We start from the raw sequence: 13,326 nt of genomic DNA, 5'->3' as shown, positions 1-13,326 counted from the left end.
ACCTCTGCCTGCTGCTTCTGTAAGGCACTGAGGACACAGCTGAGGGCACACCGGTCTGGTCTGGCCGGTGGAAATGCTCTGGGATCCCCCCACGGCCCGTGCTGAGCCGGCCCAGACCCTCAGTGAGATGGGGCCATGATCACTCATAAACCCCTCTGGGTGACTGAAGGATCTCCTACTTTGGGGCCCACTCCAGCATGAGTGTGGGTTCTGGGCCACCGAACACAGGAAGTGGCAGACAGGGTGAGGAAACAAGGCTGGATGACACAGTGAAATGAAGAGGATTTTATTTGGGTCTGTGTTCTTCAACAACAGTCGGCACACTTTGAAACTAGTCCCCAGACCTGCCACGTTTACGCACAGAGGAAGTCCACCTACTCCACAGCTCCTGGAGGGGCTCTCAGCAGCTTCAGCCTCGCCCACCACGTCGGCGGCAGTGCACACTTTAACAGACGCCGCTCGGAAGAGTGGACACGTGAGGTCCTGGCCCAGAACTGACCCTGCTGGGCTATGGCTGGATTTGTGATCAACCATGGGTAAAATGTATTTTATTGAACTGTTTTACCAAATGACCAAACATGCAGGAGACCCAAGGTTGTGTGCTGACAATCAGTACCCAGATTTCCTCCTGGGGTCAGACCCCCCCCCCACAATCCTCAAGGACAAGTACCTGGAATCTCCGCATATCCCGAGGGTTGCCTGCATTCTTCAAACAGTTCTGATTACACTTGAGGAAAAACTTTAGAAAGAATCTATAAAGATACAAAAACAAACATCTGTTAGGGGCAGGAGGAAAAGAAAACACAAAGTTTCCAAGAAATGAGGTAACAGGTGTGGGCAGGTAAACCCAAACCAGCCACCTCCCTGTCCGGCGATCCTGAGAGAGGCAGCGGTCAGCCTGGTAGCTGGACCGTCAAACACATTCTCTTACGGAAACCTGTGGCTGCACGTTCACACTTCTAAGTGACTTGGATTTGCTCTTTCCACCCACCCTACCACCCCACCACAACTAGGGCTCCCCGATTCAACAAATAAAAACACAGGTTTCTCAGTTACATTTGAGCCTCAGATAAACAACAGATACCTCTTCAGACACGTACATCACCAAGTAAGTCCAAGCAGAGAAGTCACAGGTTGTGCGTGAAATCCAAGTTGAGTGAGATACTGAGCACTTATCTGGTAAGGCCAACCCCAGAGGGCGTCCCTGCCTAAGCAAACACAGCTTCAGACTGGACAAAGGATAAGTAGGTCCAGACTTAAGAAAGGCAAGGGGCTTGAGGGTAGTCTCCTTGGCTTTATTTTGCTTTTTTATTATATACTGGGTGAAAGTTTATGGGGGAAACGCCTCTTCCACACACTGACTTTTGCACCTCTGTTCCATGGCATGGGATGCAAGCCCCTCAGTGAAGCAGGAGACGCCCACTCTCTGCCCACATCCTCCCTGTTGCTGTCCTTCTTTCCTGCCCCTTCCGGCCAGCTGAGCCACGCTAAGGGGCACACGCTGCCCTTCCTGCCTCCTGTTGGAGGCACTGCGGTGTTAAGTCCTCCTGGGGCTGAGCTCACTTTCCAGGCCTGTCTACTGATTGGCTGAAATCAGTCCCTTGGGGTGGAGGGTGGGGAGTGTGGGCTCAGTTGCCAGACTGGAGGTGAGCTGAGGGCCACAGTCTCGGGGGTCCCGTTAGGTGTTGTTTTAGGGGTTACAATGGTGTCAGTACAATGTCTACACGTGGTTTTAAGGGAGTAACAGGAGCTGGTGGTTCAAGCACGCGGCTGCTACCCGAAACCTTGGCTGTTATAATCCATGCAGAGACTCCTCTTAAAACAGACTGAGCAGCTGCTCTGGGAAGACCAACCTCGATGATAAGGTGCTCCCACGGGTCAAGCAGGACTTTACGAAAGTGAATGCTGATCTTTCTCCCATGGACAGGCTGGTGAACTCGAACTATGAACCTATCTGCTAACAGCCCAACAAACTACACACGATGCCACCAGGGCTCCTCCCATAAACACTAGATAACACAGGGGCAGCTCTGCTGTGTCACGAGGCCGTGCAGAGCAGAAATCCACTCGATGCCCCCCAACAGTCAGAGCATCCTGGTACGGGACTGTCACTGTCTCCAGGCAAATAGTGGACGGAGATGTTGGAGCACGTGGGGCTGCCGGCCGAGTCTGGCCCCTGCGTTGGACTCGGGCCTGAAAGAGTGTCAGGATGAGGTGACAAAGCCACACCTGCAGGCTCAGGAATGAGCTGCAGCACACCTGACCAGAAGGTTAGGACCCACACAACCCCGAGTGGGGGCCCTGCTCCAGTCCCTCTCGAAGCTCCACCCATATCCCTGAGTCCAAAGCTACATCTGAGGTCCTTGTTGACAAAGATCATGTCAGAACCTAGCAGAGGCTTGGACGGAGTCTCTCTCCTGGATGCTGACCAGGCAGGGGCCCAGCCGGCTGAGCAGGGATGGTGGGCAAAGAAGAAAATTCTTTTACACGTCGCGAGGCAGCACAGTTTAGGCCAGAATTTGCATCTTTCATGAACTCCCCTCACCTGTGCGCTTAACTCGCCGTGCCTCCGAAGGCCATCTGCCACCGGTGTACAGTAAGTCACTTGATATTCCACCCAGCAATTTTTCCTAACAACCGCCTTGCAATTAGGCGTCGCGCTCTGCAGCGAGGTAAATGAGGCACACCTGCGTCCAGGCTCGTCTGCACCTCATCAGGACGCCTAACAAGGTGAGGGCGCGCAAAGTTATCGGCCTGTCAGCCAATTAGGGCTCCATCCGGGGACAGCCACGCGGTGCAATAACGCCACACATTACCGCCCAGCTAATCGCAGCCGCGCCTCCGTGAAGGTCCTACCCGGGGCGTCCTGGCCCCCGGACCTGAGCCGCACTCTCTGTAGGCTGGCCACAGTCAGTCCCACGCCAAGCCCCTGTGCCAGGCTCCTCCTGGTGCCCCCCCAACCCCAGGGTGGGGGCTCCTCGTCCAATGCTGGCCCCGACTCTTGACTTAGTCACACGGACACACTGCAGTCACGCATCACTGTCACCCTCACATACAGCACACATTAGAAGCACAGGAATACACAACACACTAAGTCACACCATGTATGCACACCTCATACACACATCACCACATATGCCTGATAAACACATACACCATATAAAGCACACACGCATGCACACACACACCTTCCACTCACGCATATCACATACATTCCTTACGGCACCACAGCACATGGACACACACTGTGACATTATACACTTCACACATCTTCACATGTATGCAATTCCACACTCACATGCACACCACTCCCTGCGTCCCCAAATACCCTCACACAGACATCACAGACTTTATGCACAGATTCATGTACACACACACCGTACACACGTTCACACTCATGTGCCAGCCAGTAACACACACCACTACGTTTTGCGTACCACACACCTTTGTGTACTCCAGCACACACTCTTATACACACCACCTCACACCGTTGGCTGTATCACACTCAGCTTCCTGTACATAATACACTCACACCCACATCATAAATATGAACACAGACACACACACACAGAGCACTCTCATCCTATTATACACAACCACACACCCTCACATTCACACCGCACCACCTGTACACACATCACCTCACAGAATCTCACACGTGCGCACACTCTTGTACCTACACGTCCATGTACATACTCACACCCTCACTTCCACTCACACCGCCCTACACTGCGCTCATGCATTCTTGCCCACCTGCATACACACCATCATACACACACAGAACAACACAGCACACTTAACACACACTCAAACCACAGCAAATCCTTGAACTTGCCCACTCATCTCATGTACACAGTTATACAGTATACCCCCCCCCTTGCACACCCTTACATGCAGACGCACACACAGGGACACGCCACACTCACACACTCATGCACACTCGTCTGTGGTGACCTTTCTGCCGCTGTCCTGAGGGTCTGTGGAGCTTAACCTTGTAAGGACCGGGATCACAGATAGTCAGACAAGGGCACAGGGCAGCATTCACTGCCTCTCTGCCATGCTCTGATGCCGTGGGGACTGATGGCAGAGAGCAAAGCTCCTCGCGCACTTTCTACCGCTTTGGGTACTCAGTGCAAAGACTCAGCTGAGCCCACAGCAGTCAGCTGCTCCAGTGTGGCCAGGGGGTGGCCGTGAGCAGACCACGAGGCACAGCCAGGCGTGGCACACAGTGGGGGGCTCTGGTGGATGCGCTCTGCAGCTGCGCGGCACTGGGGGAGGGCTGAGAACACGGAACACCCATCCTGCAGTCAGTGGTAATGCCCACCCTTGACTCAGTCGCACTGTAACTGGCTTATTCCTAAGAAGTAGCTGACAGCCACTTTACATATCTTACCTTCAGCCCCCGGTACACAAAGGATTTAAGACTCTTGTTATGAAAGGAAAAATCTTTCCTATGTCAGAAAATCTTTGGCCTTAGCACCAATAAACTCTTTATTACGGTAAACACGGCTTCGCGCTCGATGGCGGGCAGCGATAAAACTCTAACCTGTCATTAGTACATGATGCTTAATTGTGTACAGTGGGGTCCCGGTGCATCTGTTGGCCCATCAGCAAAATGACCGTTATGTGCACTAATTCCCTGACCTGCCTTTATTTCCCTAAAGAGCCGTCATCTCTCACAGAAGGTACCAGAGGAAATCAAGCTTGAAATATGGCCTTTATTTCCTCATTCCTCCCAGGCAGGAGAGGGCAGTGCTCACGGCAAGTGGCAGCACCCCCTTCTCAGTAACACCCCACAGGGAGGCAGTTTATATAATTCTGGAAAGTTCTCCACGGCTATTGGGAAGGGGAAAGGTGTGCTCTCGAGATTTCTGAGGTTGGGCCTCGTGTTGGGTGCTGGAAGCCACTGTGGCTCCAACAGCTGCCTCTCACAGGACGCCATGAAGATGCATAAAGCCGCTACTGACTCCCTGGCCACAGCGGACAGTGCATTTCCTGAACCACCGACACCTCGAATTTCAGCTACAAATTACAGCCACCATCATTCTCACAAGGACAACATTCCACCTGTCCTAAACAGAACTGCAACCCTCCTACACCCAGGGACAAAAGTCAAAAGTTGGGCCTCTCTGTGTCTGTATTAGTATTCTCCCCAACAAACCTTAAAATTAGGACACTGTTGAACAGTGGAAAGATAGTCTTAAAAAGATATGGGACCCACCATTTAAACCAGAACTCCAGACAGGCACCCCAAAACATGAGGTCAGCCCCCACTACCACCACAGATTTCAAAGTGTGCTCAATTTTCTGTGTGTTTAAGCTATGAATTAGTTCATTTATATTTACTTTTATGAAGCTGATTAGCCAGAGCCTCACTATCTGATGAAAATCATTTTAATTGTGGTGCGGGGCTCCTGTGTAATATCCATTACATTAGGAACTGTTTAAATTCTACATGGGCATTGTGCAAATTGGCCCTTTGTGGGCGAACAGGCAATTAGGACTACCAGCTCTCTTTTAAATGGCTACAGAACTTTGTGGTGGTATTCAGGACCATCAGAAACAAAGGAGGCTGTTTAATTGTAATTTAATGGGATAGCAAGGAGTCTGTGGCATTAGACGCTGGCAACAGAGAGTAGGAGAGAAAAATTAACTGCAATTATGTTTGATTAAAGCTATCCTTCTCAATAATCAGTGGTCCTGACAGGGCATGAGGCTCTGGTGGGTTCCACCATGGCAAAGGTGTTGCGCAATATTAGGGCCAATAAAGGAGATATTAGCATAGCTAATTACAGCCCTGCAAACCTGTAAAGGAGGCCTCTGTGTATTGTAATGTGCGAAATAATTGGCCGAGGCCGTTATCAATTACATAAGGAATGAATTTGGTTTGTCAGAGAAAAGCTGATGAGATGCGCTTCATCTGACATTCTTCTCTCGCCCACACTGCCACAAAACAACTTGGTCCATCCCTTCCCCAAAGAACATCCTCTTCTAACCCAAAGAACAACCCATTTCCTCCTCAGACATCTTGCCCAGCTCTTCCTCAAAGAATTCATTCACTTCTTCCCCAAAGACCTCGTCCACCTCCTCCCCACGGATCTCATCCATCTCGTGCTCAAAGCCACAGCGGCCTCACAGCCATGGTGCCGATTCCCACCACCAATATTGTTCATCTGACCTAGGTCACCAGTCACGTCATCACAATGCCCCCCTCCCGCCCCATCAAAGCAGCAGACTGTCCCCTACAAGATGCGTAAGCCCCAGTGATGAAGGTGGGTACTTGAGACGGTGTCAATTAACCAGGCATTTGCATGGAGACGCCCGTGTCTGGGGTCACCTGCTCCTTGCTTCTCAGGAACCCCATAAAGAAGGTTTCCATTTGGGTTTCATTATCAAGTTTTAGACCATTCTAGATGTGGGTCTGACAGCATTAGTAAACTTAAGTCAAATTATAGACTTGAAGGGTTTCATCCTCCAGGACCCCTTCAGTACCAGGGGGCTGGGCACACTGAACAGAAAGGAGCTCGGTGCCTATCAAAGCCCCTCAACAGCTGGGTTTGGGTTTCCAGCCTTCTCAAAGCTGCCAGAACCTTTTCTGGTCTTCAACAGTGGTTGACACTGGGGACGTGGGTCAAGAAAGAAGATGCCCTTGAGTTGTGGTGCTGGAGAAGAGTCTCAAATATACCACAGACCACCAAGAAAACGACAAGAACACAAGAAAACCTCTGTCTTGGAGAGGGTGAAACCAAGTTTCTCCTTGGACCAGACTAGGATTTTGAAGCTCTGTCTCACATACTTTGGGCATGTGGCCAGGAGAACTGATCCTTGGAGAAGGACATGATGCACGGAAGGATGAAGGAACAGTGCAGGAGAGAAAGACCCCGAATGAGATGGATTGGAAGAGTAACTGGGGCAGTTGGGGTAGGTGTGTCGGAGTCAGTGAGACTGGCTCAGAACAGGGCAGGCTTTAAAGCTACATGGGGTCGCTATGGGTCGCAGGCGACTTGACGGCAGGTACATAACATCAACAATGTCTCCTGAGGGAGCAAAAGCACCCTGGTGCCCAGTGAACTCGAGCTGTGCTGCTGAAACAAGCCCAGGCAACTGCACCCACCAGCTGATCCGCAGGAGAAAGACGGGCCATCTGCTCCTGTGTGGTTTGCAGCCTCTGAAAAGCCTCTGGAGGGTCAGCCAGCTGTTGGTCTGACTCAAGGGGTCCCAGTTTTCAATCGACAGCACCTGAAAGGCCTCCGTGTAACCAAAGCCTCAGTGGAGCAGCATCTAAGTCACAGTGGCATCAGCTTCCAGGCGTCAGCCAGCGACTCCAACTGATACCCAGCCCACACTGATCGTTCATGGAACCCACGATGCAAATCCAGGAAGATATTTTAGAATTTAATAAATTCAAAAGGTCATGGAAGGACCAACCAGCAGATGCTGCTGGAACAGTCACCGCCCAGGGGTGGTCTCCTGGCAGAGGGGAGACTGGAAGAGGGAACGAACAACCGCCCTGGAGGTGGGGTGTCTCCTTGGGGCGACATGTCTGAGAGACTAAGGGCACAGCGGGGTGAGCTGACTCCGCAGCGGCACCTTACTCTCACACAGTGGCCTGTCGTGTCTGCTCAAAGCAGCCCTGTGGCATCGGATCTGAGCGCTGGCCTGGCCTGTGCCATCCTCACAATCCCTGCCACACTAGAGTCCACTGTCACAGCCCCTGTCGACCCATCTTGTTGAGGGCCTTCCCCTCCAAGCCCAGGCCAGCATGAAGTGGCCACCCCCACTGGAGAGCCAGCACGCAGAAGTACGTGGACGGCAGCCTGGCCCTGGCCGCTCAGCCCTGGCGGCCCTCTTGAAATGAAATAGTTAAGAGTCCAGTGAAAAGCCAGAGCATCTAAGGGGCTTTTCCTGACTGATAAGAGAGTGGCCGCAAAGGCTGGCTGGGTCCCTGCTAATTACAGGGAAGTCCTGAAAGCAGTGGCCACAGCTGTGGGGAGTGCACTCCGGTCATCAGTGGCGGGAGTATTGATTACAGGGCAATCCTACCGATCGGGTCCTGGGCTTCAGAGACAATGTATCTCCCTCACTAAAGCTGTAATGAGAGGTTCTTCTACAAGCTGCACTCGCAGGCTCCGATCTCGGCTCGAAGACAGCACGCGGGTCAATACGTATCGGATTTCCAAAACGCTCAGGCGGAATGTCAGCCCCGCACCTGCCATTAGCACCACCGGGTTCACGTCCTTAATGCCAGCCCGGAGAAGATGGAAAAATCACTTCCATTAGTCTGATTTATTCTTCAAATATGCCATGACAAATTGCTTTAACACCAGACTTATTAAATTCTTGCCCATCTCAAGTTATGGGGCTCATACCCTGGTGGCATCACCATGACGTCATCACAGGGGACTGCACTAGAGTCCACAGCTGGGCCCAGGTGTCTTTTCTCAGGCCCCGGCCCCCAGTCGTCCACTCCCCACCCCACGGTCCCTGGTCCTCCAGCGGCATCCCCAGGGCACACGGTGCCCTGCATGTAAATGCGGATCTATAAGGATTTGAGAGTATCCACGGCTTGACTCTCAGTTCAACAATTACTGGCCTTTGTCTGCGGTCGGCCGCGGCCGCTCCCGTCTCTGGTGCACCCGAGGAATTCCACTTGCTTTCGCTGTAGTAACACACCGCATTAACAATATTTGTACTACAATCGCCAGGGGACCCACTTCCCAGATTCTATCATTTCTTTATCTCCTGACAAATACCTCACTATCGAACATTATTAGGTTTAGAAAATTAACCCTTCACTGCCCAGAGCCGCCACCGTCCCTCGGAAAGCACCTTATCGCTAAATTTCTGCTATAATGGTTTTTCCTTCATCGCCAGTGCAGCTTCGGCTGTCAAGAGGCTCTTGCAGATACCACGATCTTGTACTTGTGCAATGATTCTCATTAAAATGATGCCAAAGCGATCTGATGGGATTTAATGACCCTGCCGGCCAGTTCAATATCCAGCTCCGTAAACCGAGGCCAGCCAGCCCCGTTCGCGGGCATCTGTCTGACTCGCATTAAACTTCGCAGAGCGGCTGCAGCGCGTGCAGATAAGTGCGGCCCCGGCAGCGCGCAGGACGCATCCCCGCATCCCCGCATCCCGCGCTGTCAGCCCCGCCCGGCACCTGTCAGGCCTCGCGCACTGCTTCCCAGAACCGCTCCTGATATTTCATGATAGTTTTGATAAGGTTATCTGTTTAACGGAAGTCAACTGCACAACACAAAGAAATGTGAAATGTGCTATATTTACACGAGGGCGCTTGTTTCAAGTGCCTATCTTTCCTCCCCCCCTTTACCTATTTCTCTATTTCTAATGGGCAATGTAGCATCGACATTATTTCCTCTGCAGATCACTCGCCCTGTCAATCAGTCTGTATTTTGTCTTTCACTGCGGGCTCATTAAACCAGCTTCCTCTCTCCCTCTGGACACCGCTCCATTTGCCAGCTCTGATCACGAAGCCCTTATTTAAGAGAAATGCCAGCACCACTTGGTTCACATCAAATGCGCTCCCACTGACTTGTTGCCAGCTCCGGGGGAGACCTGCACCGCTTGTGCGGAGATGAAGTGGCTCTGCTCCCCGCGACACGGGGCCTGCAAACCTCTCCCTGTGGCGCAAGTGCGCGTGCGTGCGTGCAGGTGCGTGCGCGTGCATGTGAGTGTGTGCAGGTGTGTGTGCGTGCATGTGAGTGTGTGCAGGTGCGTGTGCATGTGAGTGTGCAGGTGCGTGCGGGTGGGTGTGTGCATGCAGGTATGCGTCCTCGTGCGCAACGTTATACGGCTGTGTGCGTGCAGGCATGTGAGTGCGTGCACGTGTGCTTTACTGGCATGGGGTGGTGCGCGTGCTGGCATGTGGCCTCTGTGTGTGCGTGCGTTGGGGGACTGATGGCACCGGGACACTCAAGGCCACTCTGCCTTCCGATGGCCGCCAAGATCTTCGCAAACGTGTGGGCTCTCCTTTCCCAGCACTTCTTCCTTCCCTGCCTTCCATTTTCCTTCTTAGTTTCCTCTTTTTAGCCCCAAGTAGGACACTCAGTCTTCGCCTCCCAATCGTCCATCTCGTCCTGTCCACATCAGCTTGTCTGATTAAGAGTGGTAATCTCTGTAGGTTGAATTATTAATAAAACCCCCCATTTTGACTGGAGCCCGCTCCAGCAGGCAGGCACGGCAAGCAGGACACCAGTGTTGAACCTGCCTCTGCTGGGCTCGCCAGCCTTTTAGGTCCTGATTAAAAACTTATTAAAACATTATAAATGATTAATGGGTGCACAGCTCTGAGTGGCAATTATGAGTTTTAATGCAGGTAATGCAGCTTAATGAGGGGCACATGTGTGCAGAGCCTCGACTTCATTACCGCTGCGTGTCAACAAACACAAGAGAGATGTGTGGCCGGCCCATCCATTACGGCGCGCGCCCAGCTCCGAGCCCAGCCTCTTTGTTGATGAGCCAGGAGCTATAAATTAATCCCTCCCCCAGCCTCCTGGGAGGCCTCCTCGCCCTGCACCCCACACAGCTCTGCCCCAAGCCTAGCACTCCACAGACACCTTCCTGGGGTCCAAAGCACCCCGGTGTGTGCCCCTGGTATCCATGGACCACTCACAGCTGTCTGAGCTCCCTGGTTGAGGTTTGTGGGAGGACTGACTCATGCCACCAGGCACCTGGCTCACGCTAGCACTGTCCCCTACATGCTGAGATGAGACTCCAGGGTGCTGAGGGCTCGTCTCCTGGGTGGGTGCAGGGTAGTGTGTGTGAGACTGAGAGACAGAGAGAGCGAGATGGATCCTGAAGAAGATGGCATAAAAAATACCCATGCACATATACACATATATAAATGTGTACAAGTGTATGTATGTAAACACACATACCTGAATATAGCAATAAACTCAATAGACATGCACAGGTGGCACAATAGTTAGTGCTGCATTGCTAAGTCCAAGATCAGCAGTTCAAATCCACCAGAGGAGACTAGGCAGTTCACGTCTGTAAAGATGGCCACCTTGGAAATGTCCCATCCCAAGTGTCACTAAGCCTCAGAGGCTGCCCCACGACTGTGGGTGTGGACTTGTACAGAGAGGCATAAGGAAGGATTGGAAAGGGGATACCCGATGCTTGAGAATCTCTCTGACAAGCAAAAGGTTGGAGCGTCAAATCTACCAGTCTCTCCACAGAAGGAAGACGTGGCAGTCAGCTTCTATGAAGATGGACAGCCTCAAAAATCCTCTTGGGGAAGTTCCATTCTTTGCCCTTCAGGGTCACTACAGTTAGAATAACACTGATGCCAACAGATTTGATATAAATGGATAAGGGAGTTCTGGTGGCCTAGTCAGTAGGGAGATGTGCTGTGAACCCAAAGGCAGGTGGTTCAAATTCACCAACTGCTCCATAGGAGAAAGATGGGCAATCTCCTCCCTCACTATTTACAGCCTCTGGAAACTCACTGCTCTGTCAGCTAGGAAATGGTTCCAACTCCAAGACGAGGTGAGGAGGATATATGCACATGTACAGGGGTACACACACACATAAACACACATGGATCAGAGAGAGTCATGTTTGGGAGGGAAAGAGATTAGATAAGTAGAACAATGAGCTGATAGGCAAGACAGCTAGATATGGCAGCTCTGGTGGCCTCGTGGCTAGGAACTGTACCACCAAAACAAAAGCAGTGTGACTCCTTCAGCTGCTCACCAGGAGAAACACAGGCAGTCCACTCCCACGTGATTTACAGCAGCTGAAAAGCTGCTGCAAGATAAGCTATGAGCTGGTTCCAACTCGACAGTGCATAGTAACAACAATAACACATATATCTCTGTGTGCGTACATAAATTAAAATTTTTATGGAGAGGGAGAAGTATAGAGAGCTATAGAATATATTTACATTAATAATATAAGTATGTACCATGGACTCCTAAGAAAACAAACAGATTCATCCTGGAGAGGGTTAAGCCGGGCTGCTCTTTGGAGGCAAGGATTCTGGGGCTTCGTCTGACATACTTTGGACATGCTGTAAGGAGGGACCAGTCCTTGGAGAGGGACATCATGCTGGGTAGGGTGGAGGGACAGTGCAGGAGGGGAAGACACTCTATGAGGTGGATTGATTCAGTGACTGGGGTAGTCGGGATGGGTGTGTCAGAGGCAGTGAGACTGGCACAAGATAGAGCAGGGTTTAGGGCTACATATACATAGGGTTGCTATGAGTCGCAAGCGACTCGACAGCACATAATAACGCCAACAACTTTATATTAAAAAATGTCTATAATCCATCGTGTGTGTGTGTGTGTGTGTATATGAAGAAAGCAGAGAAAAAATGAGACAGATTATTAATAATAGCGAGAAAGTGAGAGATAAGGTGGCACTGCAAAGGTGCAACAGAAGAGAGATTATATAATAAGTATGTTATGTTCACATAATACTTATATATAGACAGAGAAGGCAGAGATTGTACATATGATGTTGTTGTTAGGTGCTGTTGAGTCCAACATGACTCACAGCAACCCTATTAACAAAATATCTGAACCCTGTTCTATCCTGCACCAGCCTTATACTTCCTGACACACAAGAGCCCATTTCAGCAGTCAACATGTCAATCCAGCTGGTTGAGGGTCTTCCTCTCCTTCACCAACCCTCCACCCTTCCCAGCATCACGTCCTTCTCCAAGGAACAGCATCTCCTAACAACATGTCTAAAGTATGGGAGGCAAAGCACTCCAGATGCATCCTCTCCAAGACATATCTGTTCATTCTCCTAGCCCACCCATAGGATGTTCGGTGCTCTTCTCCAACACCGCAGCTCAAAGGCGTCAATCCTTCTCCAGTCATCCTTATTCACTGTCCAGCTCTCAGGTGCATAGCAAGTGATAAGAAAGTCTATGGCCTGATGAATCAGATGCACCTTAGTCCTCAAACTTACATCATTACTCCTCAATAATCTGGAGAGATTCCTAATTGCAGATTTCCTATGTGTGTTCTAAGTATATACAAAGAGAGAAGCAGAGGTTGCATATAACAGATACATTATTTCTATATATAATTGCTACATTTTTCTCTCTCAGCATCACAGAGCTAGAACTGACCCCTAGCTGCCCTTACAGTGGGTTTCAGAGACTGTAAATTAAACAGGAAGAGAATTCTTCTCATTACTCTCCCAGAAAGCAGCAGGTGGATTCAAACCTCCTCCCTCTGGGCTGGCAGTGCAGTTCCTTACCATTAGGCCACCAGAGCTCCCTTTACATATAATCAAGAAATTTCTCTCATGTGCGCTCTCTCTCACTACACACACACACACACACACACA

General features: G+C 51.0%; 1 protein-coding gene across 2 annotated transcripts in view; it reads right to left on the bottom strand.

Moving 5' to 3' along the window:
- Window positions 1-13,326, bottom strand: part of EBF3 (early B-cell factor 3) — a 145,356-nt gene that overhangs the window by 45,219 nt on the left and 86,811 nt on the right. For both annotated transcript variants that reach the window (XM_006879863.1, XM_006879862.1), the window contains exon 6: window positions 671-752. In XM_006879863.1, coding sequence (XP_006879925.1) covers window positions 671-752 — 82 coding nt within the window. The remainder of the gene's footprint in view (window positions 1-670; window positions 753-13,326) is intronic.

Source organism: Elephantulus edwardii, unplaced genomic scaffold, assembly GCF_000299155.1.
Source record: "Elephantulus edwardii isolate Elephantulus edwardi_28Jun2011 unplaced genomic scaffold, EleEdw1.0 scaffold00006, whole genome shotgun sequence".
NCBI lineage: Eukaryota > Metazoa > Chordata > Mammalia > Macroscelidea > Macroscelididae > Elephantulus > Elephantulus edwardii.
The sequence above is the reverse complement of the archived record's forward strand: the minus strand, read 5'-3'. Positions and strand labels throughout refer to the sequence as shown.